The sequence below is a fragment of the Lynx canadensis genome, chromosome A1 (genome assembly GCF_007474595.2).
Source record: "Lynx canadensis isolate LIC74 chromosome A1, mLynCan4.pri.v2, whole genome shotgun sequence".
Classification (NCBI taxonomy): domain Eukaryota; kingdom Metazoa; phylum Chordata; class Mammalia; order Carnivora; family Felidae; genus Lynx; species Lynx canadensis.
Window position 1 is genome coordinate 193,613,529 of NC_044303.2, and position 15,029 is coordinate 193,628,557.

The 15,029-nt window shown below is 51.5% G+C and overlaps 1 protein-coding gene across 1 annotated transcript in view; it reads right to left on the reverse strand.

Moving 5' to 3' along the window:
* Positions 1-12,108, reverse strand: part of GALNT10 (polypeptide N-acetylgalactosaminyltransferase 10) — a 224,150-nt gene extending 212,042 nt beyond the window's left edge. Inside the window, exon 1 of the mRNA XM_030328732.1 lies at positions 11,935-12,108. Within this exon, the coding sequence (XP_030184592.1) occupies positions 11,935-12,093 (159 nt within the window). The 5' untranslated portion in view covers positions 12,094-12,108. The remainder of the gene's footprint in view (positions 1-11,934) is intronic.
* Between the last annotated feature and the right edge of the window lie 2,921 nt (positions 12,109-15,029).

A 15,029-nucleotide genomic window follows, 5' to 3' on the forward strand; every position in this document is an offset into this window, starting at 1 on the left:
TTGGGAGAGATGGCACAAGATGAAAGATAGTCCCTTGGAATCGTGGATTCTTCAGTCTCAGCTCTCATCGCACTTGCTGAGTGAGACACACACAGCACAGAGACAGCAGGGGCTGGAGGCAAGGAGGGAGACACAGACTTACGCAGAGACAGGAGAGGACTGAGGATAGGAGAGGGGTCGAAGAGGTGTACTCACGCCCAAAATCAGAAGGCCCACGTGAACTGCATGGAGAGGAAAGCCACACCTGTTTCCTTCCCACTTAACTTCTACAGAGAAAGAAAGAGCAAAAGCCTGACCACTAGGGTTAAAACTAATCAAATGTCCCTTCAACACCTCTGGCTTGGCACCTGGCTGCCTTCTGAATGTGCCCCATTGTTCCCTGGGGCAGGGCTCGGCTGCCTCTCCTATTGCCAAGGGAGACACAGGGAGGCACGCTCCAGACGTACAGGGCTGCCTCCTCAGGCGAACCCTGACACTCAGGAGCAGAGGAGCCCCGCCTACCCCGGCGGGAAAGATAACACGGCAGGCGGCAATGCCTGACAGCTGCCCAGAGCCAGGGGGACAGGCAAGAAGAATGGGTCTGAAAGCTGATGAGCCCTTCTTATCTGTACTCTGCTGGCATGCCAGGAACACATTATCCCCACTTTCCAGGGGAGGAAATGGAGACCCAAAGAGGTTCGATGGCTTGCCAAGGTGCCAATAAAGCATGGCAGTTAAGAGCACAGGTTTGAGAATCAGAAATCTGAGTCTCAGTCTTGCCACCTACATCCTCTGCAGGCCTGGGAAGTTGCTTATGCTTCCTGAGCCTCAGTCTTCCCACCTACGAAATGACCACAGTAAGACTGCTTACAATGCTGAAGAAATAAGAAGGGCACAGTGCATGGCATGCCCCAAGAGCTCAGTAAGTTAAGAAAAGTTACTGTTACTGTGGTGGAGCCAGGGCTCAAAGAGAGCGAACTCTCAGCCCAGAACCAGCTGTCACACCTCTGTGCCCCACACCCCATGCCCCACTGCCACACCAGCAGCCATGTGGAACCTCTAAGGGAAGGTCCCTGGAGTGGGGGGCGGTGGGGCGGGAGGTACAGCCACTCCTGCTCTGACAAAGGGTCATCCCTGCACTCACAGGCACCGGGGGTTGTGTTCGGCTGAACTGCCTCACCCAGATAGCTCAGGGCCCTCACACAGGCCCTCTCTTTTCTAGCAATGCCCCCAGATAGATGCCTCTGAGGCCCCCTCAGACAAGGGAATGTGGTATGTACCATTTCTGCTGGAAAGCCGTCCTGCCTCTGTCCTGCCTCTCACCGTAGATTCCTAACACTCCCGCGGTAACAAGAAGGCACATTCTGGGGTTTCCTGACATGCCAGGAAGCCCAAGGCAGAAAACAAAATGCACTCTGTGCTCACATCACTTCTAACAAACAAACCTACGGCAGCCCCTCACACAGCTGGAGCAAACTTCATTAGATGGGGTGGACCTCAAATTCAGAGTACCTAAAAACACAGAGAAACAAGGTAAATCGTTCTTGGGCTCAGACAGAGCCACAATATAAATCATGTGGATATAAACTTAAGGGAGTTTGTTCAAGAGCCATAGGTCTATATGTTTGTATTTCCAAGTAACCATTTCCCCCCACCCTCTGCCCAGCCTCCCCAAAAAGTACATTGGGCTTATAGTCAAAAAGGACTGGCCTTGGGGAGCCTAGGTTGGTTAAGCACCTGACTCTTGATTTCAGCTCAGGTCATGATCTTGCAGTTTGTGAGTTCAAGCCCCAAGCCGGGCTCTGTACTGACAGTGCAGAATCTTCTTGGGATTCTCTCTCTCTTTCTCTCTCTCTCTCTCTCTCTCTCTCTCTCTCTCTCTGCCCCTCCCCTGCTTGCACACATGTGCTTGGTCTCTCTCTCAGAATAAACATTAAAAAAAAAAAAAAGGACTAGCCTCAACTTACTGGCTCTGTGACCAGTTATGTCACTTAAACTGTTTGAATCTTGTCTTTCTCTTCTGCAAACTGGGGATCACAAGCCTTGTTGTGCCTCCACCATGACATAAAGAGGACAAATCAGACAAAGGGCTCCCAAACTCACATGTCTCCAGAGGCCAGGCTGGCTACATGAAAGGCTGAAGAACCCAGGTTCAAGCTGAGGTCTTTCTACAGTGGGCAACTGCTACCCAGATCCAGGCACTTTTTGTGATACTGGAACCTGGACCCTGTTGCCAACACTTTTATGGTTTTCCTCATAAAAGCCAGAAATGAGCATTTTTTTCTTTTAATGTGAAATATCCCAATGTTCACGTGCTAACAACTCTCCGACACTTAAAAATAAAGACACTCATCCATCTATGGGCCAGCACTGGGTGAGCCACATGAAACATATTTCTGGGCTACTTCTGGCCCCAGGCCACCAGTCTGCAATCTTCATTAAAGTATACAGGTAAGGTGTAAAAAACAAAACAAAACAAAACAAAACACGGTGCAAAGGTCAAATGAAGTAATGTAAGAAGTTCTCTGAAGAAGACTGTCATTAAGGTTTACTGTCAATAAACTAACCAGGAATCCTACTACAGACCCTGATGCCCCCAAAACACAAACACTAACTTTTCACTCGTTAGGTACCAAATTTAGAAACTTACTCCTTCACAAATAGACATGCACACACACACACATTTTTTAACTGTCAGCAGCTGCCTCTGATCAATGCTCAGGAGGAAACACGCAAAAATAACAGTTTTCAGTCGAGCACATACAATGTGCTTCAGCAGCAGGAAGTAATTGTCGCACACATTCCCCCGCCAGATGTTTCCAACCTGTTCCCTTTAAGAAACCCCCTTCCTGCAGAAGCCCCGCCAGCAGCCTCTGCTTAGCAGCCGGCCTCCCTGAGAAAGCTGACATCTGTAACTCACGGAGAGATTCGTACAAACACACGACCCCAGTTAACTGGGCTCTTGGGAGGCTGCCCGAGGGACGCTCCCGAGAGGCACGTGGGACCTGCTGTAATCATGCCCTGGCACTGACGCCCGGGCATTCAGCTCGCGGAAGAGCTTTCTGGAGCCAACACAACGCATCCAAGAACCAGGCTCGCGGGGCCTCCAGCAATAACCTCCCCCTGCAGCCTCCTCATGGCCTGGGGAAGAAGGAAAGGTAGCCTCACCCAAGGTCATGGAGCAGGTAGGTGGCAAGACAGCAGAAGGAAGCTTGGGGCTGGGTGCTCCACCTGAGTGAGACACCTGGGTTGGAATCCGGTTTCCATCACTTCCTAGTTGTATGACCCTGGATATGTCACTGTACCTCCCTGCACCTCAGCTTTCTCATCTTCAATTCACTTAATCACCACAGTGACACAGTGAAGCAGTGACCATTGTGCTCATTTTAGGATAAGGCTGAGGCTGAGGTCCAGAGTTGGACACAGAGTGAATAAGGGACAGTGGTGGGCCCGGGAATCAGAGGAGCCTGCCCCCAATCCTATGCTCTCTCCAACTCAAGGAAGAGACTCACACGGCCTCCCTAATGTTGCACCTTCCCAGGGAGGCCCTGGCTCAGTATTGCCCTCAACCCTCACCTACAGACACCTCCTCCTTGCCCCCTTGGCAGGAAGGCAGAGCACCTGTCCTGGAAAGGCCACAGATCAGAGGAAAACAAAACCTCAGGGCCCAGAGAGTCCCTGTGGCCCACGGCAGAGGCATTTTCAAAGTGTACCGCCCGTCCCGGATCCCAACCCTGCACCACTTGCGTCTGACACAGTGCCATTGATAACAGCCCTCTGTGGGCACTGGTTGGCAGCTTGGGAAACTGCAGATAAACACGCTCCCCAGAAATACAAGTTCAAAGGCAGGTCCCAAAGCGCTCCTGTGGAGATTGGAGTGGGCCCCTGGGGAAAGTCAGGTCTGCTTCCCAGGGATGCTGACAAGTTGGAGATGTGGACAGAGAGGAGAGAGTTCCCCGAAGGATGATCCCTGGCCCACCCCAGACCAGCCCAATCATGCTCCTTGGGCGCGAGCCCTGGAGGCCTGGTGTTAACAGGCTCCCCAGGGATTCTGAAGACCCAAGAAGAGCCGTTCCTCAAGGCTAAGCTCCTGCACTCCGCCAGCAGTTACCAGGCACCAACCAGATCACTCCTTGCTTGCTGCTTCAGTTGTTTGGCAAATATTTGGGGCAAATTAGAGCGGGCAACCGAGACAGAGGTTAGTTCCTGCCTTCAGGAGATGACAGTCCGGACAGATCAAATAAAAACAATTATTGCACCACACGACACATTTATATAAGGGGCGCTGGGCTCCTGGTAGCAAGAGGACAACCCCAGGCTGCCCCTACAGGAGCGAGGGAGGCTTAGGGGCCAGGTGGCAGGGAAGAAGGGCGAGAGAGGCAAGGGAGCAGTGTGTGTGGAGGCGGAGAGATGTGAACTACCCTGAAAGGTACAGGGAGTGGGCAGCAGAAAGAAGCCCCAGGCCATGCCTTTCTGGAAGTTTCTCCACCTAAGTGGACAGGTGATAAAAATCAATGCTCAGGGGAACTAACACTAGTGAGCAACTCCTGGGGGCTGCAGTGACCAAAAAATACTTCCCGGAGGTGGCAAAAAATACTTCTTAGAAGGACGCAGAGGATCTGGGTTCTCGCCCAGCGTAGTAAATGGGAAGGTTCCCCAATAATTGCTTTCGATTCCAGAGCGTCAGGGAGTGGACTACAAAGAGCAGCTGTGCAAACACACCTTCCTTCCCACCCCCCAATCACCAGAGACACTGCGGCCCTGTTCCACCTCTGAACGCTGCACCAAGAGGCCAACCACCTCTCCTCAGACCTCACCTTCCAACAACCATAAAGAGGCCTCCCTCCCTATCTGAGCCACAGGGAAGCTGAGTCCCTACTATGAAGAACTGGGTCCCTGCTATAAGCCAGGCACTTCCCACAAACAGGAGCATAACCACGGTTACTGAGGACTCGTTCTGTACCCAGCCTGTGCTCAGGGCCTTACCCACTGTGACTCATTCAACCATCAATACACATAACACTGTCTCCATTTTACAGACCAAGAAATCCAGGCATGGAGGCCAAGTGACTTGCCCAGGGATCTGAATCAAGCGGCTCCAAAACTAGAGCCCTACACGCTGCCCCATGATGTCTTGGTCTAGGAGGATGGGGGAGTCATTTTGCCAACAGGGCTGCGGGGGCGGTTTGGTGAGGGGGCCTCTTGAAGTGACCATGTGGGCTCCACCTCAGCCGCTGAAGAGGGTTCAGTCTTAGCACAATGGTCTTTCCCCTCTGCTCAGACAGCAGGGCTCCCGTAGCAGCCTCGTAGGAGTGGGTGTCAGGGCAGGGTGGGAAACAGGTCCTCTGTCCTGCTCAGGCATTGGATCAGAGACCCACAGGCTCAAACACTAGCCCCACAACCACAGGCTGTGTATCCTCAGGCCACTATGTGCACCTCCGTGAGCCCTGGTTCCCTCATTCATTCCTACCTGTTTATACCTGGGAATATTTAACAAGACATACAGGTAAAGGGCTTCTTAGTCCAACACCTACCAGAATAAGTGCCAAAGAAATGGTAGCCACTGTGATTGTTATTATTAACCTTATCATTCTCCCTGTCATCTATACCATCATCATTCTTATTAGTGTCATTTTACGCTGTGGCTTTTTATCACCTGCGCAAACAGAGGAAAATTCAGCATCTGAAGCTCAGAATTCTCTCAAAACCAAAGGGGAAGGAAAACATGGGCCTGCTTTTTTCCCGTCCTTCTCCTATCTACACTCAGCAGAGGGCAGCAAACAGGAACCATCTAAAGATAAGAGAGAGCGAAGAGAGACACATGGAGAGAAAGCTACACACTCATAAATACACACCCACCCACCACAGCAAGCGGAATTGTTTAGCTTCCAAAGTATGAACACTCCGCCTCCTCCAGCTAAGAGGGCCAGGCAGAAAAAAAGAGTCAAAGCTGAAGAGACAGAAGTTCTTTTTCAGCTTGAGAGAAATGTTCAATGAACTGACTTTTAATGTGGGGCGGGGGGTGGGGGGCGCAGCTCTCAGGACGTCTGTGAGGGGAAGGAAGGCGGCAGCAGGACTCACAAGATTAAATAAAGGCAGCTTTCAAACTGCGCTTCATCTCAACCCTCTACTCCACACCAGCAAGCATTCACATGCGAGCTTCCTCAAGAGGAAACTGAGGCTCAGGGAGTTAATCATCCCAGCTAAGGGGCGGCACAGCCGGGACCACTGGGATGCCAGACATCCAGACTGTAGGTCCAGTGATCAGCACTGAGTCCTGGATGGCCAAGAGGTTTGATCGCGGGGACCAAGCCTGATTCCAGCAGTGACTGCCTGGGACACTGTGCCAGTGAGATTCTGGAATGGACACCTGTAGTCCTCATCCCTACACTGCATTTCCCCTCCTCTCCACAAAAGCGCCCGGGCTTTTCTCTGGGAAAAACCTTCCTACAAGGCAGATGGCCCGAGCCTACCCCTGGCTCCTGCGTGGGTTAAGTCAATCAGCATCGCTCATCCTCTTGACAAGTGTGGATGGTTCAGAGAGCTCATCAGATCCGGATTAGGCTGATGATACCTAAGGAGATCTTGCTAGCACTTCGAGGAAAAAAGTTTCCTCCCTCTTCAGCAGATGCTACCAGAGGAGACAGACTCTCTCCTCCAGGATCTGGGTGTGAACATGAGGTCGGGAAGAGCTACAACTGCTTTTAGCTACCACAGGGGCTCAGTCTAGGGCAGGAACTTCTAGATGATACCATACCTGAAGCCACTGCAATTACAGGAGCTAATATATTCCCTTACTCATTTCAGCCCATGTAGCGTATTTCATTCTGTTGTTTGCAACTGATAGAGAATCTGAAGTGGCTCTCAAGCTCACGCTAGCTCCGTCTGTCACAGATAGTAGTGATGATGCCACACGCGATGCATCCGTTTAATTTCTCAATTTCCCAGCCGGATCCCTTGGCCACCTTAAAATTTAATTCATTTTACTTGCTTTAACACTATAAAAATTTGAGAAGAAATGTATAAAAATGGAGCTGCAAAAAAGCCAGGTAAGTTCCAGCCAATAATTAGTCAATAAGTACTGGGCTCCAAAACTGGGAGTGATAATCTCGGCTCGTGCGGGAAATAATGGTAGAGAAGAATCAATTATTAGGATGTGGAGGGAAAAAATATTCGTGGTGAAAGAGAGCAAGAATTTGGAGAAGAACTGGGTTCTGGTCTGTACTCCCCGCTCCTGGGGCTCAGTTTCCATACCTACAAAGCAAGGTGGGCAGACTAGCCGACTTCTGAAGCCCCCCTCCTGCTCTGACACATGTCGATCGCTCAACAAACATGTCCTGATCGCCTTCCAAGGGCCCAGCCTTAGGCTGTGTGCTAGAAGAGGATGTAGTTCCTCCTTCAAGATACTTCTGGAAGGGGAGGCCACGATGTACTCGTTGGCCACAGGAACTCAGGCACGCATAGGGTACCTCCTTTCCCCACCGCACTGGGCATGAGGACGGTGGTTCTCTGAGAAGCAAGACTCTTAGTTCAGTCCTCCTGGGAGCTCGGATACATAGATGGGATACGGGGAGTCAGTTACACGAAAATACAGAACACACTGCAAATATCATCATGAGCGGTTACCTGCCACGGGACGTACCACAGACGGCCAGTTTGCCTCAGGGTGTTTTTCAGTGATGAGATCCTGATGCCATCTCTCTCGTGACAGCTGACGGTGGTCACTGTACAATTAGCAAGCTAGATGGTTCCCTTTAAAACAGGCCCTTGCGGGGGCGCCCGGGTGGCTCAGTCGGTTGAGTGCCCGACTTCAGCTCAGGTCATGATTTCATGGTTCGTGAGTTCGAGCCCCACGTCGGAGACACAGATTCTGTGTCTCCCTCTCTCTGTGCCCCTCCCCTACTCATGCTCTCTCTCTTTCTCTCAAAAATAAACAAACATTAAAAAAGATAAAAAATAAAACGGGCCTTCACGTTTTCATTCCCGATTCCATTATTTGTTATGTCACTGGCACCAACAGATTAAAGGCTGAATTCACATCCTCAGACCACAGCCTGAAAGAAGGTGCTGGAGTATGAACATATCCCCAGGTAAGTTCACCACAACTCCGGTACGGAGGTCTGTTTTAACATACTTTCACTACCTAGGCCTTTTCAATACCAACTCGCAGAACCCCAGGAAATTAAAGTCAGAAACTCCTCACGAAGGATCTATTCCCTGTGTCCCAAATCAGTTTCAACATGCCATTCACTCCACTTGAGTAGCAGTGTCCAGAAACAGGTGGTGTGGGCTTAGTGGGACAGAGACTGTTTAGCCATGTCTGCCCCGGCCAGGGGAGGGGAGCACCATTATGATACACATTTCCCTTTCCTCTTCTGAATATAAGCCTTCAGTGCACAGTTGAGAGATCCAAGGCCCAAAGAAGTTAAGCCACTCTCCTGAGGTCACACAGTGAGTTTAGGGGTAGGAGAGAGAGTGAGAACCCAGGCCCCTGTTCCCAGGCCTTCCTCAGCTGGGCTCCTTAGGAGACTATCTACCTAGGATGACAGGAGGAATGCAGGGAGCCAGATTTGCTCAGGTAACTCAACAACCCAGCCCCAGTGGCATCAGGTTTCAGCTGGGCATGCAGACACAGAAGAGATTAATAATATAAAGGGTTCCAGCCCCTCTGCAGAAAATTAAAGAACTCATTCCAAGGCTACATTTCTAGGGTACTTAACTTTCTGATGGGTAAGGCTCTGCCACCAGGAAGACTGAAAAAAGCGAGGGAAAAGGTATTGATTTCTAGATGTTCCGAGAATAAAGTTCAGCTCTGACACAATGAGAAAAACTCTTGATACTTGAAAATTAAAGTCATTGGTATTCTATTATCCTACCAATTTCTATTCCACAGTTGCTATTATCCAATGAAGTCATTTCTCACTTTCAGATTATGGCTCTGAAATGGGGAGGGACTGCATCACGTTCCCTAACACGGGTGTTTAGTAGCTAGTTCCCAAGTCTGGAATATGAAACAGACGGTAGGATTAAACAGAGATGTTAAACAGATTGGGGCTACGAATGAGAGGGACCCCTAAATTAAAATTAAGATAGTTTCAAGACTGGCTTTTCTTGCTTGGTTTTACAACTTTCTGAGGACAAAGCTGTCTGACTAGATGAATGTTGAAGTCCTGAAAGCATGATGTGTCCTTTATAAATCAACTGCCCCACCCAGCTCCAGAGGTATGCCTAGGATGAGCTAGCAAGACAGTCATACAGACTTACTTTCCAGCAGATCATAAATGCTCTTAACTTGAAACTCTCTATCCTTCAATCCACTGGAGAAGTCCAAGAGTTAAAGGGCTGCTCAAAAAGTGGGTATGTTAGCCCTCAGACCCACAGGGAATATATTTTGCATTTGGATAAAGTCCTGTCAGCCTTCCCTCCAGGGCCCCCGTGGTTATTTCTAGCAGAAAGATCAACGAGGTGTGCTGGGATAATTCTCAACAATTACAAGAGTGACAAGCTGAGCTCAGAACTGGTCAGCCCTGTCGAGAGAAGCCCTGTGTGCTCAAGATGCCAGATTTCCCAGATAGCAGACTAATGGGTTACGTCCATGTTCCAGTGCATGGGGATGAGGGATGGAACCCCATCGCTCTGAGAAGTCAGCCTCCTCCCTCAAGGCCAGCTGACATTCAGACAAGGGACTGGGGGCCAAGCCCAGTGCTGTGCATCTGCAGGAGAGTGAAACAAAAAGTGGCTGTGTGGAAATTTGGCAGAGTGTTCCTGAAAGGGAGCAGATGAATGCTGAATCCCACAGCACCTAGCAGAGCTTATCATTAGGGAAACAGCTCCTTTCTGCTACTCCCAGGAAGCAAAGGAGTTCCTTCAAAGCAAGGATAATCCATCGGTACCCACCTCAATCACCACCACACCCCTTCACCCCTTCTTCCTCCTCTGCGTGATATTCCAGAGCAAAAGAAATAAACAAGAACTAGACCTTCCCAGATGAGCCTATCTGTCCATCTCAGTTAAGGGCTCTGAGCAGTGCCCAGCTGTTGCTCCCCTCTCTCTGCCCAAAAGGCTGCCTTACTCTATCAATTCCCTCTTGCACAAGTGAGTAATTTACTTTGAAAGCTCAGGCCAAACTGGCAGTTAACCTTGACCTTCTCTCTACACATCTGGGTCTATAGAAAATGAAAATCAGGACGTCTCTGGCATCCACGGCAAATGAAATACGAGGGCTTTCTCCAGGCAGAGGCAGAATGTCAGGAGCTATTTTAGAACTGGCTACAGCCATTCCAAAGGAGAGTTAGTGCTCAGGCAGGGCACTCCCCCCTTGACCTGGGGCTGTGTCCAGTGTGGAGCCCCCACAGGAGGGATGCTAAAAGGGACCCCTGCCCTCAGGAGAAGAAAAAAGATGTGGCCGTTGTACTCCTCACTGATTCACTGATGCTATCACAATGCTGGAGCTGGACCAATAACTACATTTCACAGATGGAGAAAAGGAGGCTCAGAGAGGGAGCTGAAAGGTGATCAAGGGCACACACAGCAAGTCAATGGTAGAGTTGAGGACAGAACCCTGACCTCCTGACCCTGATGCCAGTACAGGGAAGTGAAGAAAGACTTCATGAAGGAAACACCAATATGCACACAGAATTTAAGGGGAAGAGGTCTAATATGGCTGTCAGGGTTTGAATCAGGGTGGTGAAAGAGTTGAGGAGCTTAATTTCCAAACAATAAGAGCTACCAAAGAGATGAAGGAGGCCCTCCAGGATGGTTTGCAACAATTACCAGAGTGACAGGCTGTACTCAAACTGGTCATCCCGGTAGCAAGCAGCCCTCTGTGCTCAAGCAGCCTGATACTAGGAAGAGAAAGAAAAACATCAACCTCAAAAGTCAGTCTCTTCCCTTATCCTGCCAAGAATAAGTCAAGTTGGACAGTGATGGACAAATTATCCACCAAAGTATGGGGCCAAGGAAATCCTGTAAGAAAACCTGAAATGTCCCACTGTGTGAAACAGTTCAAGCATGCAAACACTCACTGGCACCTATCTACCCGGGAGCTGGGGAGGTAGGAGAGCTCTGACAGAGCTTCTGCTATCAGTCTATATGTACGTGTGACACAACAGACACACACGTGGGGGAGTTCAGAGGAAGCAAGAACAATTAAGGTCCTAGTCTTGTGCAAGAAACAACACACCTAGTCAGATTGGACAAGTTCAAGAGGGATCATGTCCCATCTCCAAGAAGGGACAGGGAAGGCACCTGATGTTCCAACCTCAGGGCACCCAGGCACAAACACCTCTGGGAATTTGGGGGAATCCATCCACCAGAATCCCTGCTTCTGGACTCTTGAGAAGGTCAAAGGCAGCAGGCCCCTCAAGAACCAGGAGTCTCCCCGCCCCCCCTGCCCCGCACAGTGCATCCTCCAACAAATCCACAGATCTGGGAAAGAGGGAGGGTGAAAAGGGGGGAGGGTACACAAATGGGGAGAAGAGGGAGACCTGGTGTCCCACTGAGCAGGGAACACAGAGATCAGCAGGTGAGGGAAAAAGCGGAAAAGACCTGGACGCTAAACAGAAGGACTGGCAGCTCCTGAAGAAGAAGTCATCTTGGGATACAGGGGTACAGACAGGACCTTACAAAAGCAAGAGCTGCTGAAAGAGGTAAGGGGATACCAGACATGAAAAGAAAGGAGAATGGTAACCTACAGTAAGAAACACACCTTCAGACTGAGCAACAGGAGTCTCAGTCTCTAGTTCTGGTTCTGCCTCCGACTGACGTGGGATCCCTGGACAAGTTCCTGTCTTTCTCTGGGCCTCAATTTTCCCAATCCCCAAAATGGGAAGAACAGAAGAGTCTTCGGCGCTGACACGGAGAAGACAGAAAGGAAAAGGTGGAGGAAGGAAGCGAAGGCTACAAGTGAATACGAGGAGAGAGGGTTCCCACCCCCACAGCAACTGGGGGACTCACCAGTCCGGCCGCCGGGACCACCGCCGCCCCCGATCCTCCGGGGGTGCCGTCGGGCTGCCGCTCACGGTACAGCGCCCAGAGCCCCACGTTGGGCAGAAGGACCAGGGCCGCCAGCACCAGCGCCACCGCCTGCAGAAGCCGCTTCTCCTTCCGCCTCATCGGGGCCGGTCAGCCCCGCCGCGCCCCGCCGGCCCGGCCGCGCGGCCCCCGGCTCCGCGCGTCCGCCCGTCCGCCCGGCGGCGGCAGCAGCTCGGCGAGGAGAAGCTGCCGCGGCGCCGGCCCCGCTCCAACTCCGCGGCACTTCCGCCGCTCGCCGGCCGGGGAGCCGGCCTCTACCACCGCCCCGCCGCCGCAGGGGGGGTGTCGCCGCCGCCGCCGCCCCCGAGCCCGCCCAGCCGCGCGCTCAGCGCCGCTCCTCTCCCGCTCGGCCGCCGAACGCTGTGCGCCGCGGGCCCCGACCTTGTCGCGACTTTTTCCGATCCGTCCGGGAGCGGCGGAGCCCCCGGGACCGAGCGCTTCCCCCTCTCGGGCTGCAATGGTGCGGCCCGCTCCTTGGCGGCTGCCCCGCCCGCGGCAGCTTTGCGAAAGTCGGGGAGTTGGCGAGTTGGGCGCTAACTGGTGCGGGCTGGGCGAAGGTGCGTGTTCGCGCGCTGGGACGCGCGGGAGACCTCCCGCAAGCTGTGCCCGCAAGCTCTGCCCCGTACTCCCCGAGAATTTACGAGCTCTCTGGGGGGGATGCAAACGGTGCTGGAGCCCTGCGGGACGCTCCGGGCTGTGACTGCCCACCCCCCCCTCGGCTCCGCTCCGAGGACCAACTTTGTCCCGGGGACTCAATAGTCCTAGGCGTGAAATGGAGCCACAGTTGTGCTCGGCGCGCGCGGATCCGCGGCCGGGCCCTAGTTTTCTTCCCCTCCGAGTTCCGGCGTTAGTTGTGAACGCCCTCTGTGAACTGTGGAGGGCTGCGCCCGCCTGCCACCCGTCTGCTGTCCCTGCAGAGCGGCGGGAGAGGGAGACCAACCTCCATGGAGTTGGAATGCCCGCCGGTCCCACGAATACTTCTGGTTGCTTAGCTCACGGAGCCCTTTCTCGAAAACTCTTGTCGATTTCTATCTCCCGCGCAGCTACTCAGCTAACCATTAGTGAATGCCTACTATGTGCCAGACACTATGCCGGGCACCGTTATGAAATGAAAACAGACTCAAGCTCTGTGGTCTGGGAGCTGAAACAGTAAACTCATAATCGCATTAGGCGGGGGAGTGTGCCCATAACCATGATGAGGGCTCTGAGGAAGTCGGCTGCCTGGGCGCTGGGAAGGGCTGCGGAGCTGGCTCCGACGGTGATGCCTGTCTGTGGCTCCTCTGTGCTCTCCACTTAATTGCTGCCTCTCTGACGTCGAGGGATGAAGCGCCTCTCCCTGCCTTCCTCTTTGCCGGCCCCGCCTGCGCCCTCTTGATTCTTCGGGTCTCCAGCCCAACCGCTGACTTCCATGCTTAGCCATCTCCAGCGTTGGACCACCGACCTCCCATTGCTTCCAGCTCCAGGCTGAGCGATGGGGATTCAGTTGTCTGAAATCATAGCTTGGCTCTGGACATCTGCTACAAAACCTTCAAAACCCCCATCACTTAGGCTCCAGCGTTCATCCTTCTTGCCGAGACCTGCTGGGGCTGATCAAACATTATTATGTCCTCTGCCCTGCCATGTTGCTGTTTTCCTTTATGTGCTGTTGACGGTGAAGTTCCTTCCACCCTGACAGCTCGGAACCTGCTTGGGATTCTGTCTCTTCCTCTCTCTGCCCCTCCCCTACTCGCTGTTTTTAATATTTTAATGTTTATTTATGGGGTTAGGGAGTTCAGCACAGAGCCTGACACCGGGCTCGAACTCATGAAGGGTGAGATCATGACCTGAGCCAAAGTTGGAGGCTTAACCGCCTGAGCCACCCAGGTGCCCCTATGTTGGTGGAATTCTTGTCCATGTCTAGTTGAACTGCTGCATCCTCCATGAATTCCTCCAAATCTCAGAGGGCTGCAGTCTTTCTCTGAACTTTTGTCACAGTAATGCTTACCTTTTATTAAGGGCTTACTCTGTGCCAGGCATCATGTTAAACCCTCGACACATGAGAAATGGGCAGAAAACATGAATAGACACTTTTCCAAAGAAGACATCCAGATGTCCAACAGGCACATGAAAAGATGCTCAACGTTGCTCCTCATCAGGGAAATACAAATCAAAACCACACTCAGATACCACCTTACACCAGTCAGAGTGGCTAAAATGAACAAATCAGGAGACTATAGATGCTGGAGAGGATGTGGAGAAACAGGAACCCTCTTGCACTATTGGTGGGAATGCAAACTGGTGCAGCCGCTCTGGAAAACAGTGTGGAGATTCCTCAGAAAATTAAAAATAGATCTACCCTATGACCCAGCAATAGCACTGCTAGGAATTTACCCAAGGGATACAGGAGTGCTGATGCATAGGGACACTTGTACCCCAATGTATATAGCAGCACTTTCAACAATAGCCAAATTATGGTAAGAGCCCAAGTGTCCATCAACTGATGAATGGATAAAGAAATTGTGGTTTATATACACAATGGAATACTACGTGGCAATGAGAAAGAATGAAATCTGGCCTTTTGTAGCAACGTGGATGGAACTGGAGAGTGTTATCTAAGTGAAATAAGTCATACAGAGAAAGACAGATACCATATGTTTTCACTCCTATGCGGATCCTGAGAAACTTAACAGAAGACCATGGGGGAGGGGAAGAAAAAAAAAAGGTTAGAGAGGAAGGGAGCCAAAACATAAGAGACTCTTAAAAAGTGAGAACAAACTGAGGGTTGATGGGGGGTGGGAGGGCGGGGAGGGTTGGTGATGGGTATTGAGGAGGGCACCTGTTGGGATGAGCACTGGGTGTTTTATGGAAACCAATTTGACAATAAATTTCATAGTAAAAAAAGAATTCCATTGCTTTTGAAGATATAGTGATATTCCATTGTATGTATATACCACACTTTGTCTATCCATTCACCCACGGATGGAAGTTTGAATTATTTCCACCTTTTGGCTATCCTTAACAATGCTGCTATGAACAGC